The sequence below is a fragment of the Xiphophorus couchianus genome, chromosome 4 (assembly GCF_001444195.1).
Source record: "Xiphophorus couchianus chromosome 4, X_couchianus-1.0, whole genome shotgun sequence".
Taxonomy (NCBI): domain Eukaryota; kingdom Metazoa; phylum Chordata; class Actinopteri; order Cyprinodontiformes; family Poeciliidae; genus Xiphophorus; species Xiphophorus couchianus.
The window spans coordinates 25,406,183-25,424,685 of record NC_040231.1 but is presented as its reverse complement, the minus strand read 5'-3'; the positions used below and the strand labels follow the sequence as shown (position 1 = coordinate 25,424,685).

At 41.8% G+C, this 18,503-nt stretch overlaps 1 protein-coding gene across 3 annotated transcripts in view; it reads right to left on the bottom strand.

The window, feature by feature from the left end:
- Positions 1–10,273: 10,273 nt before the first annotated feature.
- Positions 10,274–18,503, bottom strand: part of uacab (uveal autoantigen with coiled-coil domains and ankyrin repeats b) — a 41,908-nt gene continuing 33,678 nt past the window's right edge. For all 3 annotated transcript variants that reach the window (XM_028014346.1, XM_028014348.1, XM_028014347.1), the window contains 4 exons: positions 15,062–17,674; positions 14,059–14,211; positions 13,085–13,150; positions 10,274–12,931 (listed from right to left, as the gene is read on the bottom strand). In XM_028014346.1, coding sequence (XP_027870147.1) covers positions 12,860–12,931; positions 13,085–13,150; positions 14,059–14,211; positions 15,062–17,674 — 2,904 coding nt within the window. In that variant the 3' untranslated portion in view covers positions 10,274–12,859. The remainder of the gene's footprint in view (positions 12,932–13,084; positions 13,151–14,058; positions 14,212–15,061; positions 17,675–18,503) is intronic.

Sequence of the window (18,503 nt, the reverse complement as noted above, 5' to 3'; positions counted from 1 at the left end):
CAACCCAGCTATTTTCAGAGCAAAGTGCAGAAGAGATCAAACATCTCGGGAGTTTATTAGTATCCAGAGCATCTTGGATAACAACCATCAGATACATAATTTATAGCTTTCACCAAACAGCTGGCCTGTTTTGAACATGGATACAAAAAAGAAAAATACTCAAATGTCTAAAAGGCTCTGAAATAGCGATGTTTACAAGGTAGATACTCATTTTATAGAGTCCAGAGATAAAGGTTTGGGCTCCATTGATCCATTGTGATAAACAGATGTTGGCATAAGCCAAGTTAAATCCTCACAAAGCCTCATATACGGTGTACATTTTAGGACATCCTCAGGTAAACATCCTCACACATCAGACCAAAGACAAAAACCCATCAGACCTCCGACTGAACGGCTTCAGCAGAAACACCTTCAGACGAAAAGATCTCACAAAAGAAAAGTGTCAGAACAACGGCGTCCAATAGCTTTAATTTAGCTGTTTAGCATTTCATTCGAAAGGTCTTTAACCCTTTCAATCTTTAGTTTGAAACAGTTACTCATAGTAACCTAAATTTTCAAATTACAGTAAAAATCTAAAATAAAACATGATCTAAAAGCCTTATCCTGCTCAAACCAGCTCTTAATCTGGACAAGTCCGCAATCTGAAAAAAAAAAAAGACAAAACAAACAAACTTTTCTATATTTCTGGTTTTTGAATACATGAGGTACCGCGTGACAGTGTTCTGTAGATGAAGGTGTTTCCATTTCATTTCAAGATCAAATTAAAAGCAGTTCAGAACTGATCAGTACCTTCAGAGGTCAAAGTTTAGTTCCTGCTGTTGGTTTGTTGGGAAAAAATGATAAAGAAGTGAAACTAAACCCAGAAAAGTGAAGCTGTGGAAACAAAACCAATGCAGGAGAAAAAAAAAAAAAAAAAGAGACTGATCCACAGTTTTGACAGGAAGTCAAACTCCGGAGACGGCTCTCTGTGGGTTTTCTTTTAAATGAACATATAAACAATGACTGCTGCTGACAAGACAGAAAGCAAACTTACGGGCAGTCTGGATAGTGAAAAAAAACAAACCTTTAAAAGTCCGTTTCAAAATAGAACTGCTAACTATATTAGAAAATGCTTTGCTGCAATTATCTGCTTAGCTGAATTTCAACACCGGGTTCCGACTACAGCAGCGAAGATTAAAATATAAATGAGGGATTAAAGAGGCTGAGGAACAATGGAGGTGAGAAGAGGAGCTAATCTAATTAAGATTTCAATCACTCAATTAGATCTGAGTAGGAGAAACAAATGGCAAGTAAATTCTTCCATCATAACAACCGGTTTAATTACTCCAAGACAGAGCGCTGACATCTGGCATGTCCCCTCCAGACTGCTGGCAGAGTGTTTACGAACACACACGTATATATGTGCGGGGTAGAGTAAGAGGGAGAGTTTTGCTGCGTCAATATGGAGGGATTTGGAGAGTGGGAGTTCAACAAGGACTGGGCTTTAACTGAGCCCTGACTGTGTTTATGAGCAGGGAGGCTGGCAGCATGGAGCACCCACGCGGTCAGAGCAAAGAGTCGCATTAATGGCATTCGGGCCGATTTTTTTCCCATGAGAGCACGGCTCTCCGGCTGAGAATGAGGTCACGGGCCCTTTTCGGGGAGGAGAGGTGCGGTTTAATTCGACACACGAACACGAGGGCCTGACGGCGGACAGGCGGCCTCGGGGAGGGGCTTGGGAGGCCGGGGAGCCGCGGCGGTGGCCCGAGGTGCCGTGCCAACAGCACACTCAGAGGGAACAGCCAGGGCTTCTCAGTACTCAGCTGCACCACTTCTTGTTGTGAGTCTGTCTAACCACTTCCTCATGCTGCAGGCAGCGAGGTCAGGGTTCAGTCAGGTCCTCTGACAGCCAGAACAGGCTGCAATAACAAGAGTGCTGGAAACAAGAACGCTCTTTCATTTTCTCTCCACAGCTACTGACCTCCCCCGCCCCCCGCCTCACCCGCTACTCCCACCCTCCTTGCTTTCCTTCCTGCAGCAAGACACATTTTTTTGTCAATTTGTTTCTGTGGGGCCGCGGTATTTACAACCCTGCAGCATGGAAGTTTTATCATTGTACAATGAGCTGTTCCCTGAGCATAAAGCTCGAAAACAGGCTTGTCTGGAAATATTTTTCGGTTGTACGGTCGGTGTTAGATTTTGCAAAATAAGTGATCCCAGAAAAGAAGTTTATGGAGGACAATAAAGATTAAAGCAAACCCGGAGGGAAATCTTTAAAGGCTTTTATGCAACATAGATATTTTGGCTTTCATGTCACAGTTTAGGTTTTACGGAGGAGAAACAAACTGCTCAGTATTTTTTGTTGCATTTCAAACAGTTTTTAGGCATGTCTGGAATAATGAGATGGTCACATGCTGCCCTCGTCTGATTAAGAATGATATTGCAGCTGAAACTACAGTCTGATGAATCAATAGATTTTGACTTGATCCACAAAGATAACCATGATTAACTCAGGACAGTGCAGCTGCTCTCTGTGCATAGTAAAACCTAGTCATGCTAAGTAACATATAACTAATGACACAGTACTTCTTGACTGAGAAAGTAAAGCCATTTTTCTGATAAAAACCTTAAAAGTTATCAAGTAAGAGGTTTTGTTTTGAGAGCTAATTTCAAAGGAAGTCTGACTTTCAACCAAAAATAAAAATGCGACTTTTGGACAAATAGGGGATTTAAAAGGAAGGTGAAATTAGCCAATCACAAGAGTTCTTCCTCCCTGTGACATCCGACAGGTTTCTGGATTGGTACTTTTTGGAAACTATTTTAAAAACTAACTTAAAACTACAAGTTGTTTGTGCATTAAATTAATGTCAACACATGCAGTTTTGACATCCCAAACTTTTCATGGCTATTTAAAATCGAATTTAATAATGGCTAATGAGCTTCTTTAATTATTATTAAAATGAAATAACATGAGCAACCTTCATTGCCTCATGTAAAAGCGTTGACTGCAGCTGGCTTTCATATCAGCAGAATGGCACAGCAGCAACAAAAACAGCTTCTGCCCTATGAAATATGCTTTACCTTGACTACATCGAGCGTTTACGATCTCTGAACTATAAAATTCAGCTGATAAGATGAAATCGGCATGAGAGCAGAGAGTCTTCAGGGGTAAAGGTTCAAAATCCAAGAGTCGGTTCACACTGCAGGACGTCTGTTCAGTCCCAAAACAATAGATTCAGGGTCAAATAAAACCGCAGCCAGCATGATGAAGTTGCTTGCTGTGACGCCCGTATCAATTTTACAAGAACGAGTCAACCAGATTTGACGGCAGCAGCACGATAAGCGGAGAGCAGACACCGCAGAGTCTGGATGCCGGGGGTCGTTCCAGCGCTCAAGCACCACATGTTTGCAAGTTGATCATAACGGCACAAGCGGCAGTTTCACACTCCAGAGGGAGCATGTTGGTATTAATAGGTCAGAATGGTGTGTGTGTGCAAAAAATACAAGTCAGCTAAGTGGGTCAGAGACAGGGATTCAGGGACCCGGTGCGGGTCAGCGGGCAGACTCAGAGGTGTATTTGCACATTTCTGGCAAGGGTGTCTGCGGAATAGCTTTGCCCTGCAGGTCATCTTCAATATTTGTTGTACGGATGATTTATAAATATTTCCCTTTGGTCTCACCAAGGGCAGAGCATCTCGCCAGGGCGAAAGCTCTCTCTGAAGTGAAGCCATAAAAGTAAATTCTGCGTGCCTCAACACACACAACCTGCAGCGCCATATACCCTCTCATCTCTGCCAGACACACACACGCACACACACCTCAGCAGCAGAATAACTATGATCGGGTGAACACTTCCGAGTAGATTATAAGGCACTCAGGCCGGAAACCTCCAGTCACTCCGAATTTGACTCAAAGCAGTCACCATCAGGTCGGGTTCGCAGAGGAGAGATCAAGAGGCTCCCATGGAAATAAAAGCGCTGAACACAGTTTAATGACGGTAATAACTTGTTGTCAGTGAGGAAAAAATGAGTGCAATTAAGCCGGTGTCTTCGCAGCGGGGAAGAGAACTTCAAAAAGGTTGCGATATTCACGGTTTGGAAATGCCACAACAAACAATTCGCCTCACGTAATTTATTTATTTATTTATTTCCCTTTTTACAATCCTTCAGTCTTCTCGTGCAAATTGGAAAAACGTCGTTAACTGGATGAAAATTAGCTGTGAAGATTTGAAAAAGAAAAAAAAGAAAGAAAAGCTCTGATGAAAAGAAAGCAACAGAAACAGATGTCAGATTTATAACCGGTTGCATCTTAAACTCCTGCACTCTCCTCCTGTGTGTCCAGTTGGACGGTGTGACAATACGACCTAATAAAAACTCAGATCTTAACCTCTACCTCCGTCCTGCAAAACGGCTCCGAGATCAGCCGACGATAACTCAGCCACCGAAACCGCCAGTCAAACAGGAAGGCCGTCTTGACTGTTTGACCTTTTGGCCTACACGCTACTGAAATCCCAGCTCGGTGGAGGAAATGAACCCTCCGAGCCACTTCATCATCATCAGCTCACTACAAAGCAAATGTAATTCATGTTGGGCAAGAGGCAGCAAATTAGGGAAAGAGCTGAATGCTCTGAATTAGTCTCAGCGCGCCGGTCCCCTCGAATGAAAACAATCACCGACTGTTACTCAGCCAGACCAAGAGCTGGGGATTTTTATTTTTTTTTAACTCTCTATTGTTTGTTCTTTTCTAAAATGGACTCCCAGGAAATCACCTTTTCAAGTCTAGATGTATTTTTGCCAAGAAATTAGAGAAAGATTTCTTTTGTTATCCAGAAAGTCTTTGTTTATTTAGTGTTCTACCAATGGTTACGGTCGAATGAGGCATTTCCAGCATTCATGTTAACCTTTGTTAATCAGGAGCACATTCATCCTGGTTGATAGTGGTGATTGAGTTTTCTCAAAAAGTAACTGGAATAAATTAAATAAGTGTTTCAATGACACTCTTTTGTCAGATTGAAAGCACCTTTTGAATTTCTGTGTCAGAAAGATTTGATATAGTATTGAACAACAAAAGTAGTTCAGTCATCAGTTCTATTAAAGGGAAGATATAATGAGATGCGTAAAAGTCTTTGTGAAAGTTTAAATACCACAAAGGGTAAAACTTGAATATCCACATGGTAATTTCTTGCATGAAGCAACGAGGTTCACCCAAACTGCCTAAATGTTCTTGCTAACTATCCCGCAACAATCAAACTGGATCGTCTCCCACAAAATTGGTGTCATTCCTACAAACTTACAGCATTTCTTCAAGGACTCAAACCCAGGCTTCCTCAGCCGCTCCAACAACTTCTAGCTAACACCCCCAGGCATAATGTAACATCTCCGAGACCTCCGCCATGTTCCCAAGCACGGACCAAATCCGAAAATCTTATCTGAACCAAAATGCTGAATTTTCCGTTTCAAAGCGAGAGGTTGTTGAGGAAGGAGTGATGGGAAGGTATTTTGGAGCAGGATATGCGGCGGTTGGGACCCATCTGTTTCTCGCTAAGTCACTGGAGGGAGGAAGAAAAGCCCAACAGATACGCTAAGCATTAGTGGTTAACCAACTACTAATGAGGGGAAAAGAAAAACATTGAAGTCAGATGAAACTGTTTAGCATGCGGGAGTGTATGATGTCCTTACTGGGTTTCAGGGAAGGATGGCCAAACACTCACGTAAGCCTCATCTGTAATAACCAAGGGGATAACAATGAGAGACGATCAGCTCTGTTTCTAATCTCTGTGTGTGTTATCCCATCCTTGGAATAAAGAAAGCTGTTTTCACACATGTATCCTATACACACACTTCCACACGTTGGATTCAGCAAAACGTCCCGGGCTCTGGGTTCTGGTCTTGGCGTGTAAACGCAGAGCCTTCTGCCAGCGTTTGGGGTTTGCTGGTTTTCATTTCTCTGATCCCCGCTCTCGTCCCTCATCTACCTCGCCAAGCCCTGGAATAAATCTTGGGAAAAGAGCGGGCCTCCTGCCCCCACGCCGAAACTCATTCCCAGGTGTGCAAATCCCGGGTCAGCCCAGGATCACGCTGCAACACCGCCAATGTGTTACATAGAGGTGTAACGCACGGCGGCAGATGACAAGTACAGAGGGATGTGAGGCGAACGGCAAGGGAAAGGTGAGAAGCGGGGGGCTTTGGGGGCGAAGAAACAGAAACGGGATGAAAATTAAATAAAGTGATGGAGAACAGGCAGGAGACAGGAGAGCCCGGTTTGGGAATGTGAGCCATGATGAAACCATTCGGCTCAAATCAGCACCATGTGTCCTTCAGAGTCTTATTATCCCATAAATGAACTTTATTGAGGCAACAAAGTGCTTTGGAGCTCTGAGAAAACATTAAAGGGGCCCCCGCCTGTCTCGGCCTGGGGCCAAGAGGAGTCCTGTTCCTCAGGGGATGCATGAAAAAAAAAGAAAAGCGGGGCCCCTGGCCTCATGTTTGCTGCCCTCAGACCGCGGGGTATGTCTGAGTAATAGCCTATTAGTGACAGAGAAATAGTTTGCAATTACACAGAGCAGACAAATATGGCGCAGGCCCCCTGAACCACCTGACCCCGTGAGGGTAACCAGGAAGGAAGGATGAGAGGCGACAGGAACGGAGAGGAAGAAGAAAGGTCAGCAAAGTGCTGCGAAAAAGTACTTGACCCCTACAGAGATTTATTCTGTTTCTGCTTTTTCAGTCAAACTAAGAAGTTTTAGAATCAGGGAAACTTTGATATGAGACAAAAACAACCAGAAAAATAAAAGAAACATGTAGTTTTCAGACTAAATGTGTAAAAGTGATTTCTCCACTTGTTAAATAGTGAATTAAACTCATTTTTGGAAAGCTGTGTTTTTAACTTGACTGGCGACACCCGGAGATGTTTTGCAACTTCTTCGCCGATTACAATGGAGGATGTTCCAGGAAACGTTTTGTCCATCAGAGCTGCGAATCACCCATCAGCTTCACCATCCTGACTCTGGCACCTTTAAAATGTGTTGCATTTACCAAGACAAACATGGGAACATTTGCAAAAACCTAAAGGAATCAACAGGAAGAAGACGGACATGCAAAGCTTTAATACCTCTGTGACATACAGAATATCTGGTTTAAAAAGGAACCCAGTCAATCTTCAACATTAAAGTGTGTTTCCTCGTCTTAGGGAGCAAATAATCACTTGTGAGGAGTTATACGAGGGTTTATTTTTTGGTTAAGAAGAAAGCTGCAGAGACGCTAAACTGCTTCGACCGATGAAGACTCCCCAGTTTGAAAATAAAAACCATCTGGTGATGAAGCAAAGGTTATCAGAGTCCAAAGTCTGCTTTTCATTTTCAAATGAAGCCTTCAGCTCAAATACACCAACGCTACCTTGTACAGGGTTCGCTTCTCATTCTGAGTAAACATTTCAGGTTTGGTCAGTAAAACTGTTTGGCTCCAACAACGTGAGACAAAACAAAACAAAGAGAGTTCCTTTAACTTGGGACCTGAAAGTGTCAACTACTGAAAATCTAATCAGTTGGTCTTTCCTTGCAACACTCAGGGGAACAACAGCGCTTTTATCCAAGCTGATCAGAGTGTAAGTGCTGTATTTAACACGCGGCACAGTCACAACAAAAAGTTATCTCAATCCCAGACATGCAGAAAGGCCCCCGTGGCCCCGTGTATGACTGGTGAACCGCAGCCGCTCCTCCGGAGAGACCAAGCGTGGGGGAGAGAAATGAGCAGCCACTGAGGTGGAAGACTGCTGCGTTAGATAACAAATGTTCATGACAGCTCAGGGGGCTGCGAGGAAATACGTGGGCGTGTGTTTGATGTGTATATAACCACCCGCCTGGCTCCCCAATCCAACATAAATACTGTCTGATCCTTTTCGGGGCGACAAATTTCATAAGGATGGGATTCTTTTTTTTTTTTCCTTTTCATTTTCCCCTTTCTTTCTTCTGCGGTGAGGAAAGGGGGTTATAATGGTTAACCAAACTGCCGCAAGTGGATGCATGGGACTGATTAGGACGCTGGAAATAAGATTAAAGAGATTTCTAGCAACAGATTGAAATGTATTTGTCATGATTGCTGAGAACAGCTTATTCAGGCCAGACCGCAAAAATAGAGCATCATAAAACAGAGGAAGGAGGAGGACCAGAGAGATTTGTTGAAAGAAACTCAGGACAAAACTTGCAGAGATTAGAGGGCGTGTGTATTCCTGAACAGAAGGTGAAACAACAGATGGATTAGCTCTTAGTTTAAATACTTTCAATAATCAGTCACTTGGGTTTATTTAGCCACATTTTGCTCCCGAAAACAAAAAATCTCCCAGTGAGTGCGCGCGCCACGAGTTTTACCTGACATTCAGTCCTGACCTCTGCCCTCAGGCTGCCCCTTAAAAAAAACGGCTTTGATGAAAAATAAATCTATTGAAGTCAGAAAGAGAAAGACAAATCAATATAGGGGCAAGCTCCAGGATAAAAGTGGGCGCTGTGTGCCAGAGAGATCCTCAATCTCATTCCTGGGCTGATTGGACTTAAAGTGGAAGCACATGAACGGAGCCGCCACCACAGCCGCCACCAGGGAACGCAGGAGAGCGAGGAACGCAAAGCAAACCGGCGTCAGCACTCACCAACCCTCAAACCACTGCAGGTTGCATTAACATTCACAATTTTCAAACCGCGTCACGTCATCCACATTTAGAGGTACATTTCTCTTTAAAAACCAAAAACAAACCAAAATGAAGCTTCACTCACCTTTTTCTGGTCTAATTTCTCTGCAGATCGTCTCAAGTTCAGTCGGGCTGATCAGGTATGAACACTGGAGGCCATGTTGGGTATTGTATTGTCCATCTTTTATTGTCCCCATCTTTCCTGAAATCTCTGCAGTGTTCTGTTAAATTAACACGTTAAAATGACAATTTTGTTTGAAAAATCTGACTAAACGGTGAGGGGGAAAAAAACCAATAATAATACAATTAGAAAAACAAAAAAACAATCAGTTGCCTTATGTGATGTCACACTGTGATGCACTGTTTACCAGTTCATTTTAGAGGCTCTTAATTTGATGACAAAACTTTACACAATAAAATACTGATTGTATAAACATAAAACTGATGACATGTTCGAGGAAACAAACTTATCTATGAAAAGTATTCACTCACTTGGATGTTTTAGCTTTTATTACATTTACAAAATCAATAAAATGAGGCTCTTTTGACAAAAAAATAAACCGCTGTCAAAGTGAAAGCTGATTTTGACAACATATAAAGAATTAAATACAAATATGTAACATAAATAAGTGATTGCTTAATTAATCACCACTTTCAAGTCAGTAGTTTATAGACGTAATCACAGCACAAGATCTCTGTGGATAGATCTCGCATCTGGATTCTGTGATTTCATTCCTTACTTCAATTCAAAAATACTTTATTGATCCCAAAAGGAAAACCGTCTTCAAGCTACAATCAGTCCAGTCACTATGTTCAGGTCATCTCCATTCCACTCAGACCAAATCAATCATCTGGATCTCTATTGAATTACATCCGTCACTATAAAGGGGATGAACATTTATGCTCATTTTGTTATAAAGTTTTATTATAATTTTTGTAGAAATCAACTTTTTTGTGGGATTGTTTTTGTAAAATAACAACAACAAAAAAAACAACATAGTATTGTTTTTTTATGATTGATTTGTAAAAGCAATAAATAAACGTGTAAAATAATATATATTATTAAATATAGGAGGGGGATACCTTTTGTAGACACTTTATACAATGTAGCTGAGATTGTAAAGAAAAACTCGAGTAGCTTTAATCGTGTCTACAAATATTTTCTACAGGTTATTCCCGGCAAAAGTAGTTTGTGCATCAGAGAACCATTCAGGTGAGTTAAATTAAATAAATTAGCCTCAGCAAGGTCATGACTCCAGCTTGGCCCGAAACAACGATTACATTCCTGCAGGTTTAAATGTTTATTTTTTTTTTACAGTAGTCTGGGCAGTTAATAGAAAATTACTTTAAATAATCAGAGTTCAAAAAGGTTAGAAAAAGTCCTGGAAGCAGCTACAAAACATTTAGAGGCAGACGGCTTCTTTTCATACCTGAAAAACGTCGACACGTCAAGGTCAAAACTGTGAAAGTATAAAGCCAAAGGAAAGCTTTGTAAAGGTTTGAAATGACCGTGATTTCTACTCGTACACGTTGTACTGCCACCTCTGTACCAACATCAGTGATTCTCTGAGGTTTGGTGACAGAATCACAGGAACATCAGGCGCTGACAAGCATGTAGTTTTCTATGTTAGGCACTTTTATTGACGTATGAATGTTCAACAAACAGAAAGTGTTACTGAAGATAAACATCATCCAGTTTTACCACAACGGTTGGACAGTAGAGTTCTGCAGACATGGGTTCAGCTTGTAGTCGAAACATATCCCAAAATATTAGCGTTAGACCTTCAAACCTGCAGAACACCACACACCTACCATCACTTTCCAAACTGAAGACAGGAGTGTTTCAAGTTATTGCTAATTGGAGGGTTTCTCTACATAAATAAATGCACTATTTTGCTTCTTAAATTGTCAGATTTTCCTCTGAACATGTTTGTGCCGCTCTACTTCCAGACCTGCTGAATTATCCGATTCGTCAGACTGTCGTAAAGTAATTAAAGTAGTACAAAGCCATGAAAAACATATCAGTGTAAAGGCAAAAAGAGACTTGCTCCAAAATCAAACAGCACAACACAACGGCATCATTAGTCACACAAAGCTGGCTCAGGGGTACCTGTTGCTTTAAGGCAGCTTCTGAGTTCACTGCAGCAGGAGTTAGATAAAATACAAGATTTAGTTTTTTTCCTTTTTTTTCCAAGAAATAGGATTAATGTGGTTATGCATTAGTTTTACATTTTCATTTTAAATATTAAAATTATTCTCATTCTACTTAAATTTAAGCATGCAGAACTTGGAGCTTTGAAAAACAACTGAATACCCCTGAGATACAATGGTTACATCGTCTATCGACTTGGCCTGCCAAGTCTTACCACTAGAGGGAGCTCTGGTTTCAACAAAAAAGTTAACTTTTCACTGCAAACTTTCGGAAACAGCAGATCTGCACAGACTCCAACCCGGCATCATCGGCACACAGCCTCATGTAATCCGACTGATGGACACAAACGGCTGCAAATCGACCTCTGACTCACTGTAGTCTTTTGAGTTTGGACCTTCAGAACTGGTTAAGCGGCGTCATAAAATTGAGTCTGATTCACAGGAAGTCGATTAAATGTAGCGACAGACATTAAACAGGTTAAAGGACAGATTCACACTTTTAAAATGTCACAGGCCTGTGAGTTCTGATTTGAAACAAGTTGCTATTCCTTCTGGATCCATGGAAGATGCAGAATTTCATGCTGATAAAAAATTTTGTATTCGCTGTGGTAACTAAGAAGTGGCTTCGAATTAAGACATTTTCCACCATTACAAGGATCATATACAATTCTCTTTTCAGAACTCTAATGTTGCAGACTTCAATCTCTGATATTTCCAGGTAGTTCTTTTAGTTCAGTTTAGTGCTTCCAGTTCTAGTCTCCAGCACTTTTAAATTTGACCTGGATTAACAAAAGTACTGTTAATGCTTTAAGCAACAAAACAAGTTTAAAGTGTTTATTTAAGGTTGTTTAGGAGAATTAAAGTGTTGAAATTACATCATTTTTTATTTTGTATGGGTGTGTATTTATCGCTCAGCGTGTTGAATACCAAACTACTGATAACTAAAATGTTGAACGTAATAAAGGAAATTTAAAAAGCCTTTAATTTTTAATATGAATCTAAAACACGGGGTTTTTTATTCACATTTATCTTGTATCAGCTTAATCAGGAGTGAAGTCTTGAAATTAAGAAATTTTGCCACTCATTTCCTTTCTCGTGATTTACTTATCCACACCTTACAATTAAAGCAGATTCCACACTTATCCAAAAATTTGAGGATTTCACCATATGAACCCAGAAGTTACACTGAGAGCAATAAATAGATGCATCTTTTCTAAAAAGAAACAATCAGGAGGTTAAAATTGAAATATTACATCAAAACATTTCATTCAAGGTTTTAAAAATAACTCCAACATTTTAAACATTTTCTGTTGTTGCACAAATAGCCAAAACTGAAATTCATACCTATTTTAAATCCAGAGTTTCCGACTTTGTTCATGTGAGACACAGTTTAAGGTTTCACTGTAGAACAAAGTTTGCATATCTTAACATTTTCTGAGTGGCTTACAATCAGAAGGAATAATTACAGCAACATTAGAAGATAATTAAAATATGAACCTGTCCTTAAATTTTTTTTTGTAGCAACACTTCAATAAACAATGAAAACTTTCTGCAGTGTCGACTGTCAGGTGGGAATGTGAAAGTGGTCTTGTGTTCATGTCCAGTTTTCATTTCAGCTGAGCATTTAGGAGTGTGTCATGAAGAAAAAAGAGAGAAGAAAACAACTAAACAAACCCACATTTCAAATAACTTCCACATTACCGAACTAAATGGGGTAAAGCTACTGGTTCTATTCCAAAAGATTTTACAAAAGTGAACCATGGCGAAGAAGTAAACTGAATTTAAAGCTGGAACTGAGATGTTTCCTTAGGTAATTCAAAGAAAACACATCTTGAGTTCGACAGCAACACACGTTTGTACCTGCAAAAGTTGTTTGCTCCTAATCTGCAGCGACAGTTTTCAGATTTAAGTATCCAAGAATCAAGGTGCAGAGATACTACAGACAAACAGATTTCAGAAGAAAACCAATTGGAAATCATTTCTTGTTTCTCTTAACAGATATATTAGAAAAAGATAGATTAGTAAATTGTCGGTTTTTGTTTTGGAAACTTCAACAGACGAATTCCTCTCTCATGCGGAGGATCTGTAGTAAAACGGCCTGGACGTCCTCATCCATGTGACCCTGAAAGACACACAGTCAGAAAAAGATCTTCCACAACTCCCTTAAAGCCAAATGGTACCAATAACCACACTTATGAATTGAATTTTACATTTCTAAAATGTGAAAAACTGGTATAGCTTAAAGTCTGCAGCGTTTTGAGAGCGAGGAACTCACCTGTGCTGCCCTGAGAAGATGAATCCGATAAATGGAAACCACCTCTCTGTGCTTCCTCTCAGCATCCTTATCAGGGAGAAAAGCAGAAGACATGAAAGACACGGTGTTGCTTTGATGCCTTTAGCGGCAGCACACGTCCTCGGTACTGAACCGCAGCGTCACATCACTGTCCAGCGAATATCAGGATACTAGACGACCCTACATACCGATCACTGACAATACCCAACTGCACAACACTGAGCGCATCAGATTTTTAAGTTTTACATATTTCCATTTAATATTCCATACTAATCCTTTTTTTTTTAGTTTTTTTCCCCCCCCGCAGTTTTTATATTTGACTAAAACAAAAATCCCTATTAGTGGGTTTAATTGTTGATTTTTACATCCAGAAATCATGACACAAAATCTGAAGTTTGCTTCTGATTCAGCAGTCGGCCAACGAGTCATTTTAGATCTTTTTGGCATCTGGATCAATTAATATATATTCATATACCAGAAGAATCCCTACTGGACCATTCTAGATAACATCAACCCTTTAAAATCACAGCTTGTGAACAGTCATACTTTGATTTTTTTTTTAAATAAAAAAATGTGCCAAATGATCAATTACTTAGACAGAAGCCAGATATGTTGTGTCCAACGTAAAATAAAGGTCATCATCTATTTATAAATGAATGTGAAAAACCCTGTAATTTCCAGAAATTATGTTTTCTATTTTTTGACACCAGAACAGGATATGCAATTTGGAACCCCATACTTGATTCCTTTCCTTTCTGATCTTATCAGAACCTGGAAAGTCTTAAAATGAAACTCTGTAATTGTCATGCCTGTGCAGAGGGCCTACGTATTACATTTGAATAATCCCACCAGAAATTTTGTGTGCAACAGCAAATACAAGTAAATTAAATGTCTACTTTTACACATACTACACAGTACTTCAAAGTAAACACTGACTGCATGCAGGATCCACTCACAGCCAGCTGCTGCTGTAGACTCATGATCTGGGCCTGCAGGGTGTCCACTTGCTGTGTCTGTCTCTTGTTTGGTGTGTTGCTTGTGTACGTCAGCTGAGATAAACCGTTGAGCGCCTGCTTCAGTCGCTCCACGTCCGTCAGTAACTCTGTGATCTATAAACACAATGCATGTCATAAAACTTCTCTTTAGAAGGGTAAAACCTTTTTTCCTTTTTACCTCAAATGAAGCACGTTTTGCTGACTGGTTGAATTGTAAAGCATGTTTTAGGGCTGAAACGATTAATCGGATTAATCGCAATGAATCGATTATTGACATAATCGTCTACTAATTTGGTTATCAAATAATCGTCAACTGATTTGATTACTAGCATAATTTTGTTATTTGATTAATCGATTAAACATCAGAATCGATAGAATAACTGATAACAAAAATAATAGTTGACCATTATTGAAATAATTGTCAATTTAGTAATTGATTAATCATCAACTAGAGTAAACAGATTCAAAAAGGTAATTTGCTGAAAAACCCCCCAACATACTCAGAGCAGTAACTAGGTCACAGCTGCACAAAATATAAATGTATATACATTTTGCATTTAATATAAAAACACTTTAGTTTGTAAAAATGTTTTCCCCAACACCTCCTCAAGCAGCAACCTTTTAGATTTACCCAGCTCATATTCACTAAAGAAATGCTGTAATTTCAGTTTAGGCAATAAAATATTTATTTTGTAATTTTAAGTGAATTTAATTATTTGCTTATTTGCATGTTTTAATGTATTTCTCATTTTGTGTAAAAAAAGGGTTAAGTGGATAAATGAAAAATATGTAGTAGAATGAGACATTCTACACATTAAACTGATACATTTTTGAGAATAATCAATTAGTCATCAGGATAATTGATAAATCAAATCAAAAACGGTGATCAATCATCGACTGATTAATTGTCAGAAAAATTAATTACTAAAACATCCGTTAGTTGCAGCCCTGGCGTGTTTGGTACCTTCTTGTCTTTGGCTTCAGTTTGTTGAGCCGATGCCTGAATCCTCTTCTGCAGATTGGAGATGGTGCTGAGCGAATCATCGTACCGCTCCCTCAGTTCCCCGATTTCCCTCTCGACGCCCCGGCTCGCCATCTCGACGGCCGCCATTTCGGCCCTGGCCCTGCTCTCGCCCTCTCTGGCTTGCCGCTCCTCCAGGTGGGCCTTCTGAAACTCCTGCGTCAAACTCAGCAGCTTGTCGCCCAGGCCGACAACGTCGTCCTCCAGCTGCAGCTTCACCTTCTTCAGCTCGTTCACCTGCTCATCCTTGTGGCGGACGTCCTCCAGCGCCTGCGTGGCTCGCAGCAGCTCCGACTGCAGGGTGCGCACGTCTTCAGCCCTCTGGGCGTTGCTCTCCTCCTCTTCGCGGAGTGCCACTTGGAGTTTGGCGACCTCGGCCTCGTGCCGTTGCAGCAGTGACGTTTGTTCCCTGCGCTGCTCCTGAAGTTCCTTCTGGAGGACGGCGACTCTTTGCGCTTCCTCCTGCTGAGCCTCTCTCGCCTTCTTGCAGTCGACCTGAGCTTGCTGCGCGGCGTCGTGGAGCGCCGTCTGCTCCGTGTCATAGGTCGCTATCCGCGTCAGCTTGGACTTCAGCTGCTCCTGCAGGTTCTGGATCTGAGTGTTGCAGAGGGCGTTCTGGTCTTGCAGTTCAGTTTTCTGCAGCGTCGCCTCCTGGAGTTGCTCCTCCAAGCTGGCCGACTTCTGCGCCAGCGCCTCGAGTTTAGCCTTGAACTCTTCCTCAACTTGTTTGTGTTTTTTGGTGCTAACCAAAGCAGAGTCCAGTCTCTGCTGGACGAATTCCGTTTCAAGTTTAAGTTTCTCCTGTTTCATGCTTTCCCAGACAGATTTCTCTCTGTGATACTTTTCCTCTGTTTCTGCCAGTTTCTGCTCCAGCTCCTTCACCCAAGAGCTGTAGGTGGTTTCCTTCTCCTCGGCTGCCGTCAGTGGGATAAACTTGGACTGAATAGCTTCCTGTATGGTATCTAGTTCTGTCTTCTGGGCCTCCAGCTCCTGACTGAGCTTTGCCACTTCCTCCTGAGCCAGAGCATGCTGCGCCGAAGCTTGGTTTGCTCGGTTTTTGGCCTCAATGACGGCAGCGTTCAGTTTGTCTGTGACACCTCTGTGCTCTTTCATACTTATGCACTCTCTCTTCATCTCCGACGTCACTTTTTCCAACTGCGCTTTCAACTTTTCATTTCCTTCTTTCACATTCTTCAGCTCTTCCGTACTTTCTTTTAGCTTGGCCTCCAACTTCAACTTGTCGGCTTTAACACTTTCCAAGGTGGAGTTCAACTCCATCTTCACCTTCTCAAGCTGTTCCCTGGAAACAAACTGCTCCTCCACGCTCCGTTTCAGAGCCTGCTTCTGCTCCGTCAGCTCTTCCCGTTCTTTCTCTCCGTCTTCGCATCTCTTCTGCACAAGTTGGAGTTTCTTTATCAGTTCGCCGTTATGAGCCTTCAGCGCGTTCAGCTCCCTCTGATACATCTTGCTGCCGCCCTGCATGGTCTCCTGCAACGCGGCCTTCTCGGCCTGAACCTGTTGCAGCTGACCCTCTGCTTTTCCGTATCGTTCGCCGGCCTCCACAAGTTTGTCCTTCAGCTCCTCTAGAGCCATGTCTTTCCGAACTGCCTCGTGATCCTTTATGGCTATGAATTCATTCTCCATCCTGCTGTTGAGCTGGTTCAGCTGCTTTCTCAGCAGATCTCGCTCCTTTCTGCTCTCCTCCACCTCTTTGATAAGGATTTGGCTTTTTGACGTCACATCCATCAGCTTCTGTTTCAGAGTTGCGTTCTGTTCTTCCAGGGCGGAAACGATCCTCTGATGCTCCTCTGCGGACGACGGGGCATCCAGTTTCCGGTGGAGCTCAGCCATTTCCTCCAACACGCGGTCGTAGTCCTCTCTCAGCTCGGCGAGCTGCCGCTCCTTCTCGTCCACCGCGTTGGTCAGCAGGTTCTTCATGTTGTCAAACTTCTCGGCCGCGACGGTGTTGTTCAGGAGGTTTTCCATCGTTAAGAGGGTTTTGGTCAGCTCGTCTCTCTCCGCTGCCTGCGCTGCCAGCTCCTGGTTGAGCTGCTCCATCTCAGCGGCCAGCTGGCTCTCGCTGCTCTTGTATTCCTCCAAGGCTTTCTCACTCTGCTTCAGGCGGTTGCGAACCCGACCAACTTCAGCCGAAGCACCTTCGTATTTGGCCTTCATGTCCTGCAGCTGTGCGCGCAGTTCTTCTGTCGCCTGGCCCCCTAAGTGTCCCTTCACGGCGACAACGTGAGCCTGCAGCTGCTTGACTTTACACTCGGAGTCTAGCATCCGCTTCTGGACGTCGCCCAAAGCGTCCTCCAGCTCCTGGACCTGCTGGTCGGCCCGCTTCTGGATGGCGTCTCGGCTCTGAGCGAGCTCTTGGCACTCGCGGCTCTTCTGGTTCAGCGCTGTCTGAAGCGGACTCTTCTCTTCTTCTGCGGTCTGCAGTTTTCTCTGCAACGTGTCGAGTTCGCGTCGAAGGGATTCCACTTCAGGGTGGTCCCAGCCTCCTGCAGTTTGGCTCTTCTGGAGTTGTCTGGAAGCAGGACGGTTCTGTGGCATCTGAAGAGAAAAGAAAGAACACACAATTAGCACATTTTTATAGTACAAAAGTATCGTTTTTAAGTATTAAATATTGTTAAGCTGGGATGAGCTTTTATTGTATTGTTTCTTCTCATGAGAATTCTGATTTATCGTCATCACAATAAAATTTCAGTCAATGTTAAAAGGAATCTGACTAAATTTACTATTTTCTCCTGTTTTATTCCATCAGATCATTAATAAATTTGAAAATATAACAAAATTAAGTCTCGATGTGCAATTTAGTGATACAAGTCACACTTTAAGTATGTGGTGTCCTATGTTGTCTTCTGGTTCTAATCTACTCTGCATCCCCAGATCCAGACACAAACATGGAGAAGCAGCATTCAGTTTTAATGCTCCACTAATCTGATACAAACTTCCAGAGAACTGCTAAACTGCAGAAACACGGATTTCCCAGGTTAAAACTCACCTGTTTAGAGTTGCCTTTGATTAGTAGCAAGTGGAACGCTGATTAATAGATTTGATGAACATTTGCTTGATGATGGCATTTGACAAAATGTAATGTTTATTGCTTGTTTCTTGATTACTGGACTATATTTGTATGGTGTAAAGAACTTTGTTGCTGAAATGTGCGATACAAATAAACTTGACTTATGCCTAAATTATTTATATGTGAAGGCTGAACGCCTCACCAATCTTTAAAAGATCAGATTCATAAATTCACATACTGGTACAAAAATACACTAATATGTGTGTTGTTAATTATACTGACCAAAATGTAAGAGCTCAAGGCTTTTGCACAAATCTGTAGAATTATTGTAGGCAACCAATAGTGTAAATGAACATT